Genomic DNA, 13,611 nt, shown 5'->3' on the forward strand with positions numbered 1-13,611 from the left:
AATATTCCATCTTCGCAGCTTATCCATACTAATATTATAATACTAGCTTTTGCCCACGCCTTCGTGTGCGTGAATTTCTCACACTTGTAATATTTCTGAAAGACTGTTGATAGATGTCACATGCCTATGTGATATAGACAATCATTATTAGAAGATGGCGTCGTCGGCAGAACGATATAATTAATAATTAAATGTGTACTAGAAGACCAAAGCAAATAAAGATAACTGTACCAATCATACAAAAAGTGTATTTATTACAATGGGAACAAAGGAGGGGCCCGAGGCAACACAACCAAACAAAGACCTATCCAACAACACTATAGGAAAGATGAACAAAACATTCCCACTTTACGTGCCTGTATTAAAGATTTTCTTCGACTACTTTGGCGGCGACTTAGGCGTGATTAATGTGTATACTTATATTAAATTATATCATTCTAGTCCTAATTGTCTTTGACTAGACCGCGAAGGGACGGACTGACAGACGGACATGACGAAACTATAAGGGTTCCTTTGTTCAGGACTACGGAAAGAGAAATAAATAATCATGTAATGCCAAATTTTATATTGGTTGTTATTCATGTCATACATGTTTTTAAAGTAAATTGAAATAATAAATTAAATACGATTAAAAAATTTAGAAGTCTATATTACATTTTAAAAAATACATTTTTATATATGTTAAGGTTAAACACCTAAATTTAGCCGGCTAGACCTTAGAGAGTTGGCTACATTTAGGTGTAGCCTACTTATGGTCGCCTAGTTCTAAGTTTAGCCTTTATTATTTTAGCCGATCTCTGCTGGTTACAATACTAGGTTTAATGTGCTTACCTTCCACTAGACCTAATTTTTGCTTTTATCATATCTGCTAGTCCTAGGTATTCTGCTAGTGCATTCTGCATGTTCTTCTAGTCGGTCGCAGGTGATTAAGTAGATTTCCGATTATATTAATTAATGTATCAACCCACTGAGACCGGCTGTACGTACACATATACACTCCGGCTATACATCTAATATCTACAAAACTCAGGTCCAAGAGGACAAGAAATAATGAATATGCAATTGCCTAAAATTTCACGTAAGCACTTAAGATTTATTATTTACAAGCTTTACACTGGGGCTTCGCTTTCGCTTCAATTTCGGGAAATAACGAAAAATCTAGTTTTTAGCAAAATCTAGTATGGATAGATTTCGATAAAATTCGGTAGACGGGTGGATATTTTTTGGTATATTAGGATATACCAAGCATATTCACCAAATTTTATCTAAATCCATTCAAACTAGACTTTGCGTGATTGTTATTTCGACAATTTCTACCCAGGCCAGGTCGCAAATAAAACATAAGTGAATAACGGGAGTCGTAACCTAGGAAGCGGCATCGGTGACAATTAAGAGCGAGGTGTTAGTGGGGAGGTGGTCGTGTTCGAGGCGGTCGAGACGGCCGAGGCGCGCCACGCGCAGCCCGAAGGCGGCGCCGGGCTGGTAGGTGCCGGGCGCGGCGCACAGCGCGCGCACGCGCACGCGCGCGCTCGAGAACCGCGCCAGCGACACGCGCACGCCCGTCGCCGCGCCGCGCGCCTCCGAGCTCAGCGCGCCCGCCCATCCCATACACCCGGACGATTCCCTATAACCAAAAATATGCGTCACACGAAAGGTCTTGATATTATTATGGAACACCAGCTACACCCGGAGTTTTGCTCCCATTGTTATTTTAGGACAAAAGTACCCTTAACCCTTATTATTTTAGGATAAAAGTACCAGTAACCCCTAACCTAAGTACTGTTTCTTTTCCTACTGAGTTAGAAAACAGACATGCGGCCCACTTAATTTGAAGTGGTCGCCGTAGCCTATGGACACCTGCAACAAAAATGGTGTCACACCTGAATAAATCATTCCACGCTCTTTTTGTCTAATATCTAGAAAAAAATGGCAGGCAACTCATTTCACAAACTCAAGAGTAGGTTAAAGGAAATTAATTTTAAAGCGCACAGTATGCGACACTTATGGGCTCCAAGGTGTAAGTATATCACAAAAAGTATTATAAATTAACAAAATACACATACCTGTTCTGTTGTTTCGTCATTTCTATGAAAACTTCAACGGGAACCTCGTAACAGTTTACAACATTGATTGTAATTGGCACCATGCAAAGCTTATTTTGCGAGAAGTTGTGACTGATTCTGTTACTGTGTTCTAATTTGAACAGGACAACATTATCTTTCTTAGTCTTCTTTTTCCCTTCAACTAAATCAGATTTACTGTCACATGTTTCGTCGAGATGTAGAGAGGGCAAATCTGGTGATATAATATTATCTTTATCGTGTGACAGAGCCTTGGTGAAGCATTCCAACCAAATACAATGCTGTCCTACGGATGTCCTATTTTTAGTTTTGTTATGTACCAGCCACCTGAGTACGAACATGGACCGAATGAGGCCAGTGTTATTATTTCCCTTGTCTTGAATCAATGGATCTGTGATGGATGATTGCGAGTCCAGCACAAATGTTGAATAAGGTGGTTGATTGATATCGGGCGCACTTTCCGGGTGACCTTTGGATATTTTTAAACAACTGTATTCTACTTTTTTATCAGCAATTTGTTCGAGAATCCTCCTAGCTTTGAAGATAAGGTGTAACCTTTCGTGGGCAACGAGAGGGTCGTCTCGATCTTTGGCTGCAGTAAGATTGATTAGCTTCCAATTCCTGCTCAGCAGGGAGGCCTCCAAAACTTTAACTTCAATATTGTCATCTTTTTCGTTACTGATGTTTTTTACTTCTACTGCTAAGCTCATGTTTTCAATCGTTTCCTGATTCACGGTTTCCAAACTGCGGCGTGGAGTTATCGAAAGTTCTACAGAATCCTGTAATATATTTTAAAAAATGAATTTTCATTATTACTTTCATAGATACTAAAATATCAGTGAACAGTGATCATAATCAAGTTGCGCAAGATACAGATGTAAATAGAGGCAAATATATAGAATGTTGAGATGGATGTGTTTGTGACGAGACTTGACAAAAAATATAAACAAATAACGTATACACAATAAATATATTAGTGCAAGTATGAAAGTTACTCCGGTAGTAGATACGTTTAGGGGCAAAGGCTATCATGGTTTGGCCATGTAGCGAGAAGAGAAGGTACGTATGTGACAAAAAAGATGATGAATATAAATGTGGATGGATTGAGAGGAAGAGGAAGATCGAAAAAGATGGTATTTAAAGTAAATAAAGCTATGACAGGAAACAGATAGTTGTGGCAGGATTAGTAGATTAGTAGCCAAGGGCTGTACGGCATCAATTGTAGCCCGAGATGCTTACACTCGAGCTAACTACTCTGCTTTACATCTCGATTGTGAAGTAAATGTAATTATAAAAAAATAACAAAAACAAACAATATTTAAAGTAAAAGTTTTCTATTTTCGCCTTTTTTCATTAAAAAGAAATAAGTAAATAACTTTTTAATTTTTTTTTTCAAGAACGAAATTGGGCTTCGCCGTTCGATATCTATTTAAAATTAATAACTATTATATTTATACCCACAAAGACAAGGCTGAATAGCGAAGCCACCTCTGGTCATTGGGCTGAATGCATGATGTCTATGCCAGTATGATGGTTAGATGTACGCGAACTTTTTGAAAGAGTGTAGTTTTTTTAAAATTATTTACCGCCCTAGGGTTTTTCTAGATACATTATTACTTAATTAGTCACTTACAAGACATTATGCGCCGACCTCATCTAAAAAGGTCTTGATGAGGCAAAAAGGTAGTAAGTAAAGTTACCGTGACATGGAAGCGAAAGACATGCCGCAGCAGACGGTAGCCGCGCTCGGTCTGGCCGGTGCGGTAGTAGGCCAGCAGCCGCAGCGCGGCGCCGACACGTCGCGCACGCAGCAGCAGACGCGCGCGCACGCTCGCGCCGCGCCCGAGCGTGCCGTCGCCCGGGCCTGCGCGCACGTGCCGCGCGCACGCCCTCTGCCACAGCTGCGAGCGCGCGCAGCGCTCGTCTGCGCACATCCACACGTCATTACTATAAAACAAGTCTTGAACCTTGCAACACTCTACTTTTCATTCCAAACACGAGGAAAGTGAAAGATAGTAGATTTTCAGCCATCATGCTATTTTTTTTATTCACACTGGCCGTTCCGAACATTGATAAGAGAAAGCTATATATAGTTTTCTTAGTCTTTTACTTTGTTTTATTAAAAACACGCGGCATCAAATATGAATAGCGATAACCGGACGTCACAGATAATAAACAAAGAAATTGACTCACCAGAAAATACTGGAGCTTCTTTGTATTTCTCCTCGTAGAGGGCGGCAAAGTCGTCAGTCTGCTGGTCCTCGCTGAGGAGGGCGAGGCACTCGGGGTGGGACACGGCCACGTGCAGGTCCCTCAGTTCCACCGGACCCACGTTCCGGAACTCCACATCAACTGTCAGCATTTCCCCTGATATCACTTCGGTACTCGTGTCAGAGAATGTCATCTAAAACAACATCGGGAACTTTACAATAAAAAGATTGAAACTTTATTTGCAGTAAATTATTTTACGACGTGAAATTTTTACTAGTGTATGTGGGAATGTAAGAAAAAATAAGACTAGCATTAATCAATGCCTGCCTAGATAGTGTACACCTGCGCAAAGCCGGTATTATTTACCTGTAAACATGGCGCCTCCGGCATAACTTTAATAAACAAACGTTTATCCAGACTGTTTTCACCTGATATTAGATTAACTTTTCCTGATATTGTCACATTATTTCCGTTTGGAATACCTGTCTCACCTCCATTTATCAACCTATAAAAGAATGAATTTTTAATGTAAATAAATAGTTTTGATTTGAATTTAATTAATATGTAATACATTCATAAATCTTATTTTTGTACTCACTTATAAGCTAAAGCGTGGACACATATTTGGCCAACTTTTAACGGAGTCACTGAAAATGTCAGAACTTTAGTGCATTCTCCCTCCAAAACAACTGATTTAATTTTGGGTCCATAAATGACGTTGCTTTCAACAGCATTCCCCGCCGCAACCGCTGGCTCGTTGTTTAAAATTCCTTCAGGATTCTGGGACTCTTGTGCACTTGGCTCGAATTCCCAAAGCAATTCTACATCTTTCAGCAACAGAGTAATCTTTAATGGATTCCTTAACGTTATTGATATTTGTATGGGCTCTGAAACATATATGAAGATGTCTGTATGTATCGACATACCGAAAGTTCATACCGAACTTATCAAAAGTTCATTTTATCGCGAACTCAAATAAGTATATTTATTACAATTACGTTCGACTTTATCATAAGATCATCATCAGAATTTAATACAAAGTGAACGTAATCAAACATTCGAACCACTCGAATGTATTGCTGACATGTTTACAGAAAGCTATTTTACAAACAAATTAATTGGGAATCTTTTGCAATAAAATCTTACCTCCCCGCGGCACAATCGGATTGGCATCGGTATCTTCTGTATACAAGTCAACGGTGGGCTTGAAAATCATTGGAACCGAGCCTTGAGCTACTTGTAATAGCATCTCTTCCAGTTTGTGCCAATACTTCTCCTCATGGGCGGAGCGTTGTAACGTCAATGACGTGGCGGGGACACGGCCGGGAGAGGAGAGGGGGGCGGGACCCACGCTCAGAACGACCGTGGCTGAACGCTCCAACAGTGGTAAAGGTAGAACTGGCAACCGATCTTTGAATTCTTCAGTGCTTTCGACCCATTGCTGAAACATTAGAAAAACCATTTTTAGTTGCGTTTAAAAATAATACAAATACGCCAGATATAAATACCCTACTTACTACTAATATTTATAAATGCAAAAGCGAGATGACAATCAGTTGAGTGAAAATGTAAATGTGTGAAACGCAAAAATTGGATGGGTTTTAACAACCTGGAATAGCGTATAGGGCACTTTTTATCAGGAAATTCCCCCAGGGGACGAAGTCACATTATGTACAATGCTGTGGACACCTGGTGCGCCGCCATGTACTCGCGCAGGAAGCCGTCCTGCTGCAGCGCCGGCTGCGGCGTGGCGGGCGCGAGCGGCGCCGCCAGCCAGCGCACGGCCAGCTGCGTCCGCTTCAGAGCGCCTGCGAGTCGCCCCAGCGCAAACTGCACGTGGTCCGTTGACAATCGCCACCCGCTCTCCGCGTATACCTGAAAACATCAAAGGGTTTCTGGATGTCTTGTTTTATATACTGTTCCTAATTTAGGATTGTTCACTGACTCATATCTCCACAACATAGGGTCACTCCATAACCAACTGACAGGCAACGACAGCACTCCCAAAGAGGGTTGACATTAGGCAGGCAGCCTGTCATAATTTAAATGTTAATTTTTCGGTCCCTGAGCTACGGTAGGATGGGAGGGAATTGGTTCCCTATCTTTTCAAATATTTCACTCTATTCATAAAAAATGTCTTACTATGACAGTACATTAAAACTTGTTAGTGTTACCTGATAAGCTTGTTCGTAGCATCTATATGCATGCTTCTTCTGCCCTGCTTTTGAAAATCTATGGCCAGCCAACACCATGTGGAAGGCGTATTTCCTGCACATCGCCTTGGAGCCGGGACCTGAGAGGAAGCACAGGGCCGCTTGTTCCAGCAACATGGCACTACGCAAATCACTGTCTTCTGACGTCATGCGGATTAGCTGCTTGGCTGCTTCTCCGTGTTGCCCGGAACTACTCAAGCATAAAACTGACAATAGCGTCGCTCGAACTGCATACTGGATCATTCTGTGAAAATTGATAGGAATTACATTCGAATCATTTGAGATATTATATAAATTTTAAGGAATTTCAATGAAATTCTTCGAAACAAAGTGCTAGAGCACAGTAATATATAAATCTATGTGCTAGGGTTTCCGATAAGCCCCCAATGTGGTAAATAAAAAAATACCTACCTATAAATATAATGTGAAATATCGAAGCTAAAACTAAACCAATTTTGGTAACTAACCGGCACGTGTTCATGTACGTAGTGATGCTTTCTTCCATATAGCCATGAGTCTTGCGGTTGCTGTCTCCGGCCATGAAGGCGCTTAAAGCGGCCATCTCGAGCGCCCCCGCGTAGCATAGCCAGGCGCTGTCTGCGTAGAACTCCCGCTTGGCGGTGTGATACGTGTCGAATGCGCGCTGCCATTGACCGCACAAAAACCATAGATCTCCCAAACGCCGCAACTGTAGCTCTGGGCAGTCATTTGTGTATCTAAGAGACACTAATGTGTGTTAAAACAGTCTGGCAAAAAAGTTAAGAAAACAAATGAGAGCGTCTTCTGTTGGTTGGCAACACTGGGTGTTTATTAACCATCTTGACCATTCTTTTTGGTACTGCAAATTGGCAAAAAATGTCGTAGTTCGTTAAAAATCAGTTTTTGTCACTTTCTTAACAAACTGTATATGTGTAGATTTATATATATGATGTTTTAAAATCTATATAGGTACTGTGTACTGTTACGATATACACTGGTACGATATGGTACATTGAAGGTATTGTTTGCACACCTGGAATAAAAGAGGTTCAGAGTACACTTTCTCACTTTTTCTAGTAAACTTTACACGGTCCATTGACACGCATATCATGCTAGACGACATCAAGCCAGCACTTATCGCGTATACCCCATCTGCCAAGACCAGGCGGAAACGGGATAGCCAGGCATTTGTTCCCTACTAATTTGCTGATTTACATAAGACGTAGTTGTACAAGCGAAGGGCGCTTACTGGAGTTTGTATACAATATTACGCGTATTAAATCATCACCACCTCATGTGGGTAAACACACCTCAAGCTTTATGACGTCAACAAGTTATTGTTACAAGAAAATCGAAATGATCGTCCAGCACACAATTATCCTTATATTTATAATTGTATAGTTTTTATATGAGTTCATTCAATGTATGTGGGTTATTAGTAGACTATGGTAAACTACTTTACTCAGATTTATTTAGGAACAGAAGTAAACAAATCAAAGATTGCTTACATTACTGTGTTATTTACAGTCGTATTCCCGCCCTTTCCTGTTCCGAACCACCTCTTAGTAGCAGAAAGCAATGACCGACTAACCCCTTTTCTGTTAGCAACCTGAAACAGTTGTACAACAATTATTTTTAATTAGCTGCGCCAGGGGCTGCGCACCCGTGGGAAATTCGGGATAAAAAGTACCCTATGAGTTATTCCAGGTTATTTTCTACCCTTGTACCAAATTTCAAAACAATCGGCCCAGGAAATAATGCGTGAAGAGGTAACAAACATATTCGTTGGGATTATTATTATAGTTGGGATAAATATTATTATCAAAATTATATCAATATTGCACTACTAAGTGTATTGTAATTTCTTTTTTACAGTGAAAAAATTACTGTGATAATGACAATGCTTTCAAATATATGACTAAAACGTTTTATGTAATCCCATTTTTTAAATGTTAAATAATTACTGTAGGTTTTCCTTGTGATTTTTACTAACAACATACTAAATGACACGTAAAAATGACGTCATAACTTAGTAAAATGTTCGCAAAGGAAGCTATGTTTGTTCGACACCTACATTAAATATTACGTTTATGGCGATGACTTAATAAAAGTTGTTACATAATTTTACATTTTAATTACATATGATTAAGTTTGTTCTTATAATATCAACTTGAAATCTTCATCTTCATATATGAATTATCATAATGATGCTAAATATATCTATTTTATCTAGATTAAACATATTTTTTACAGTTCTCTGACCTTGTCAACTACTAGGGTAGTTGCTGAAGATAAAATCTTGGATAGATAAAAAACTCACCACTTCAGACAATTGTGAAATCAATTTCTCTACATACGGCAACAAGGCTTTAGAGGCATACTCATGAAGGAACTTCTTTATGCCGTCAATATCATTCGCATTCAAAGCGGCACCATATACCTCGCTGGAATAATCGAAGGTTTTTCCCGCAACGCTAACACTTTCTGAGCTACCAGAAAAAGAATGTGTCTGAAATAGAAAAACAAAATATATGTTTGTATCAATGTGTGAGTTACAAACAATATTGAAATTACATACTGACGCTATATATACGCAATACTACCATACCGATAAAATGCTTGAAATAGGAAATAGGGTAACCTGAAATCTTAAGCTTCATAGAAAAGTTCACAGGATAGAGAAACATACCTGAAGGCTGTTTGCATTGTCATATACATCGTTTTCCGAAGTAGTCAATGGATGCATAACTTCTGGATTGGCAGATGTATTTATATTACTAGGATCTTCTGTAAACGCATTGGTGATTTTATATGAAAGTGTCAATTTTATAAAAATTAGAGTATTTGTGTAGCCTAGACAAAAATAATGAATTTTACAGAAAGTTATGTGTCACAAAAAAATTTGTACAACCCAAATGTTCGTCATAAACCGTTATATTTTAATAACGAACATTTCTGCAAATAAAAAATTACATTTTTCAGCACAAGAATTACGAAAAGAAATTGCAATAGGTAGTATGAACGAAGTTGTGGGAAAAAGCTCATTATAATATACCTGCAGTGGTAACTAGAGACACGACTGGTGGTTCTTGTAGGGAGCCAGGTAGAGTTGATAGCGATGATGACATTTCCATCTGAAATTTATAAAGTTTGAGCTCATACTTATTTGTGTACCATGCATATAAAGATTTTTGATGAAAATCTAAGAAAGACAAACTTTTAGATATTATTTCTAGGTAGGTAAATCAATTCAAAAATATTTAGTTCAGGCATCATAGTGCATATATTTTTAAAATGAATATGATTCAATTTTATTTCAGTACAAAATCTAGTAAAAATAAATTTAAAAGGTTATAACTATTACATTTGTATCTGCTGGTCTTTTTATGAATTGCGCCCATAAATCTGTTGGCAAGTTTGCATCAGTGTTTGTTTTTGAATTGATTGTCAGCAAAAAGCAATTTCCTGCTCCAAAAGTTTGTTTCAGTGACTCGAAAGAAGAATCAGCTCTGTAATAGAGAAAAAAAAATGTTAAAATAATTGTTCTTGCCCCTATTTGTATTTAATCAGGCTTTAAATAATCTAATGATCTGTTGAAAGCTGCAAGCCAGAATTCTACTGGACCCACTTGCAATAATGAATTGAAGTGATTATTTCAAATGTAGCGACATCACTTGAAATATTAATAGAAGTCGTTGATATTGTTTTCTTCATTTCACAATTCAAGTAAATTGGATCAGAGTTCAAAGAAAAATAAAATTGAAATTTTAAAATATACAAATCTTTTACACACTTTTCTTTTGGCACAGATGACACATCATGCAGGAGCAGGTAAGACTTTAGTACCCCACTGTTGAACCATTTTGGCAGTTTCGGAGGTGATACATTTTGCAGTTGAGCATATTGTTGATTTAGAGAATTAAAGCAGTCAATAATATTATCCTCATTGGTTGTCCCCACGATGATACAAGACAAAAAGTGCTTGGTGAATTCATGATCTGATGGAAATTGTACTTCCAAGTAAGTTTCCCTCCAAGCATCAAACCATGGTGTAGATTGTGGTACATCAAATTTACGATTCTCTATAAAAAATATATATTGTTATATAGATATTTTTGACATAATAATAATAAGAAAAACTGATAAATTGATTTCACCACATACCTAGTTCAAGGGATACTGTCTTATCATTAAAATTATGCAATACTGAATTGTTTAGTTGTTTTCTAGCCTCCATTGGCTGCAAGGGCTTCCAATTCACATCTCTTATGATAAGTTTCCAATTCTTTACAATACACACACTTCCACCTGGCTCTCTAAATTGACCTGTATGCAATAACACATATTATATAAAATTATAAATTTATTTTTCACAAAGGAGAAGAAAAGTAGAATAAATAAAAATATAAGTACTCATAACATAAAATAAGTACATTTAAATACGGCTTTCCGATTTGTGATCAAGATATCATTTTGTAAACACATTTGTTGAGTCTCTTGAAAGAAAATTAATGTGGTTTTTTTACCATCATTTAGACAAATTCTTCTGAATTATTTGCAGATAAAATACATACCAGTATGAGCAGAGGCAAGACACTAGTTTAATGATAATATAGGCAAAATCTTTCTCATACTATATACCTCTATGAAAATGTAAACATATGCAACTGCACTCATATCGATACAACAAAATTATATGATTGTATGATATTTATATAAAAAGAATAGCATTTCTTTACATATATGTTTTTGTTACTATTTCAGTTACATACCTTCCCAATCCAAACTTCCAAATGGTTGAAACAATTCCGCAAGCGACAAATTGTTTTTTGAAACGACATTTTCAACTTTCGGGCTACATAAAACAGCAATAATTGGCGAAAAGGATCCCTGAATAAACTCCTGTGCTGTTTTACTTGATTTGGCCATATTTCTTTACAGTTTATTTATTTAATCGTCGTGAATATAGGCGACTACTCCCCTTACTTTTAGAATGGTAACGATGGATAATACATACAATACACTATATGAATATTTGGAGAATATATATTTATTGTGAATTGCACGGAAAAAACATTCCGTGATGGTGAATTGTGTGTGATTGATACGATTTAGGCTTTAGATTATGAATTACTGATTACTACACACAATTACACTACTACCAGATAGCGCGTATTGAGGAAAACCGTGTTACGTTACGTTGTTGGTGATCAAACAAATTTTGATAGTTGGAGATGTGATGTACTTTTTAGTGCGGCAGCCGGCCTGATTCGGAAACCGAACGTATGCTACGTTCGGTTTCCGAATCAGGACGACGACGTTTTCAGATTGATGACACTCATGCTGTTTTATTCATTCGGAATCGTAAAACCCCTTCCACACGACCCAATTTTACGCCCAATTTAATTAGATACAATCAAATTGGGTCGTGTGGACGGAAATATGAAATTCAAGGTCATTAATTGGTCGGTATCGCCAGATTTGGGATTGCTCAATCAAATTGGGTGGTGTGGACGCTTTTTTTGACGTAGTCACCGTGCGTACAAGCGGAGCAAGACAAGTTTTTTTTTCAAACTACCCTCACATACATTATTACAAAAGTGTTGCCATTACCAAACTTTAAATTGTACCAAAATATTATTTTTAACTATACCAAATTATAATTTATTTTGTTTGGAATACTTAAGTTAAGTACCCAAAATTATGACTTCATACTCTATATTTTTAAATAAATGATTTTGCTTTGAAACGTCAAGTTTTATTCTAAGTCCCTGGCGCGAAATTTGCGAAAGAGACATTCTGAAAAAGTGACATTCTGCGAAAGACACGTTTTGCGACCAAGCGACATTTCAACCATTATTTATGGAAGTCTTTTTTTATTATATTATATTTGTAGTTAAAACCTAGATCAATCCTTAATTTTTGCTTCTGGGTAAGAGGCATCTTGATAAAAACAAGTCCGTTCAGTAGAGGCAGCAAAAGAAAACTGAAATTGGCCATTTAGTTGTGTGCCCAAATCAATCGGCAACTAAATTGAACATTCAGATTGTATCGTGTCGAATGGATGTATTTAACCAACCAGCAATGTGGCCACTTTAAAGATATTGTCCCTAGATTTGGGGATTTTTTTAGTATAGACTGTGATTTTCTAAAATGTAATGTAAATGTGTGAATACGTTACAACTATTTTGGCAACATTCTAATCTGAAACCGAAATCCGAATTCCGTGCCTGTGCAGCGGCCGAGGCAAAATCATTCAAGATGCAGCTCTTACTTACATTTTGGTCTAAATAATCATAATCAGTTAATTATAGAGGTTCATTAAATAAAAGAAGTTCTGAAATAAATCGTTGCCAGTCCTTGTCATGCCAGCTCCACATTGTCGCCGAACTCAGACACATGCCGACGCGAATGAATGAGTGCAATCTCTTAGTAGGTATTCCATAATCTAGGGCAATGATGTTAAAAGTGTCAGTGAATGACAATGACATCATGAAGGTGTCAACCTAGTGATGTGATGTGCTCATGGATTTAGTAAATTTCGTAGCTACTAATTCCATAGCTTTAGCTCAAGTTTAGCTCAGTGCTTAATGTGAAATGTCACACAGTCTTTTTGGAAGATTATATGTACATGATTCCTTTTTACGACAGAAAACTGAAGAACGCGTTATGACAGCTATTACTCATTTAGTTTAGCTTTTGTTTTAGCGTACGAATAAGCCTAACTATGGCCTCTCCACTCCATTCTAGTAGGTAAGCCTTTTACGCGGGTAAAAGGCTTTATTTCGTGTGTATGCTGCTCATCTCGGGTTCTAAGTTAAGGTACCGTATTGCGGTGAAATCTATTCCCGATTTTGAAGGTAAACATATTTATTCTCATAAATTTACATTCCACGAGAACACACACATTCAATAAAAATCAGTTGAGCGTACAATGTCTAAAGAGGTACTGGGTCTACCACTTTTTTAAGTTACGTAGTCTAATTTTTGTACGGCGGGAAAATATTTTAGCTGATCAGAGCGCGCCATGTTTACCCGTGAATAGAGCCGCCCGCTATTGACTGACGCTTACGCCCCATGTCTGGAGGCCGGGCCGTCGCGTCGTACGCACGAATCATTGGATTTCA

General features: G+C 37.8%; 1 protein-coding gene across 2 annotated transcripts; it reads right to left on the reverse strand.

Annotated features, from left to right (window-relative positions):
• Positions 1 to 550: 550 nt before the first annotated feature.
• On the reverse strand, positions 551 to 11,735 carry l(3)76BDm (lethal (3) 76BDm). 2 transcript variants are annotated; one of them, XM_053753259.1, is made up of 18 exons: positions 11,257 to 11,735; positions 10,649 to 10,810; positions 10,278 to 10,566; positions 9,849 to 9,993; positions 9,540 to 9,618; positions 9,174 to 9,271; positions 8,805 to 8,993; positions 7,993 to 8,093; positions 6,973 to 7,221; positions 6,467 to 6,749; positions 5,982 to 6,167; positions 5,439 to 5,733; positions 4,891 to 5,179; positions 4,659 to 4,797; positions 4,275 to 4,485; positions 3,782 to 4,005; positions 2,064 to 2,860; positions 551 to 1,624 (listed from the first exon to the last, which is right to left on the reverse strand). In XM_053753259.1, exons 1-18 carry the CDS (start codon positions 11,411 to 11,413, stop codon positions 1,366 to 1,368), a joined length of 4,152 nt encoding a protein of 1,383 aa, XP_053609234.1. In that variant the 5' UTR covers positions 11,414 to 11,735; the 3' UTR covers positions 551 to 1,365. The 2 variants fall into 2 exon arrangements, with proteins under 2 accessions (XP_053609234.1, XP_053609244.1); XM_053753269.2 differs by lacking the exon at positions 551 to 1,624 and adding an exon at positions 1,833 to 1,857.
• Positions 11,736 to 13,611: the final 1,876 nt, after the last annotated feature.

Source organism: Plodia interpunctella, chromosome 2 (genome assembly GCF_027563975.2).
Source record: "Plodia interpunctella isolate USDA-ARS_2022_Savannah chromosome 2, ilPloInte3.2, whole genome shotgun sequence".
Classification (NCBI taxonomy): domain Eukaryota; kingdom Metazoa; phylum Arthropoda; class Insecta; order Lepidoptera; family Pyralidae; genus Plodia; species Plodia interpunctella.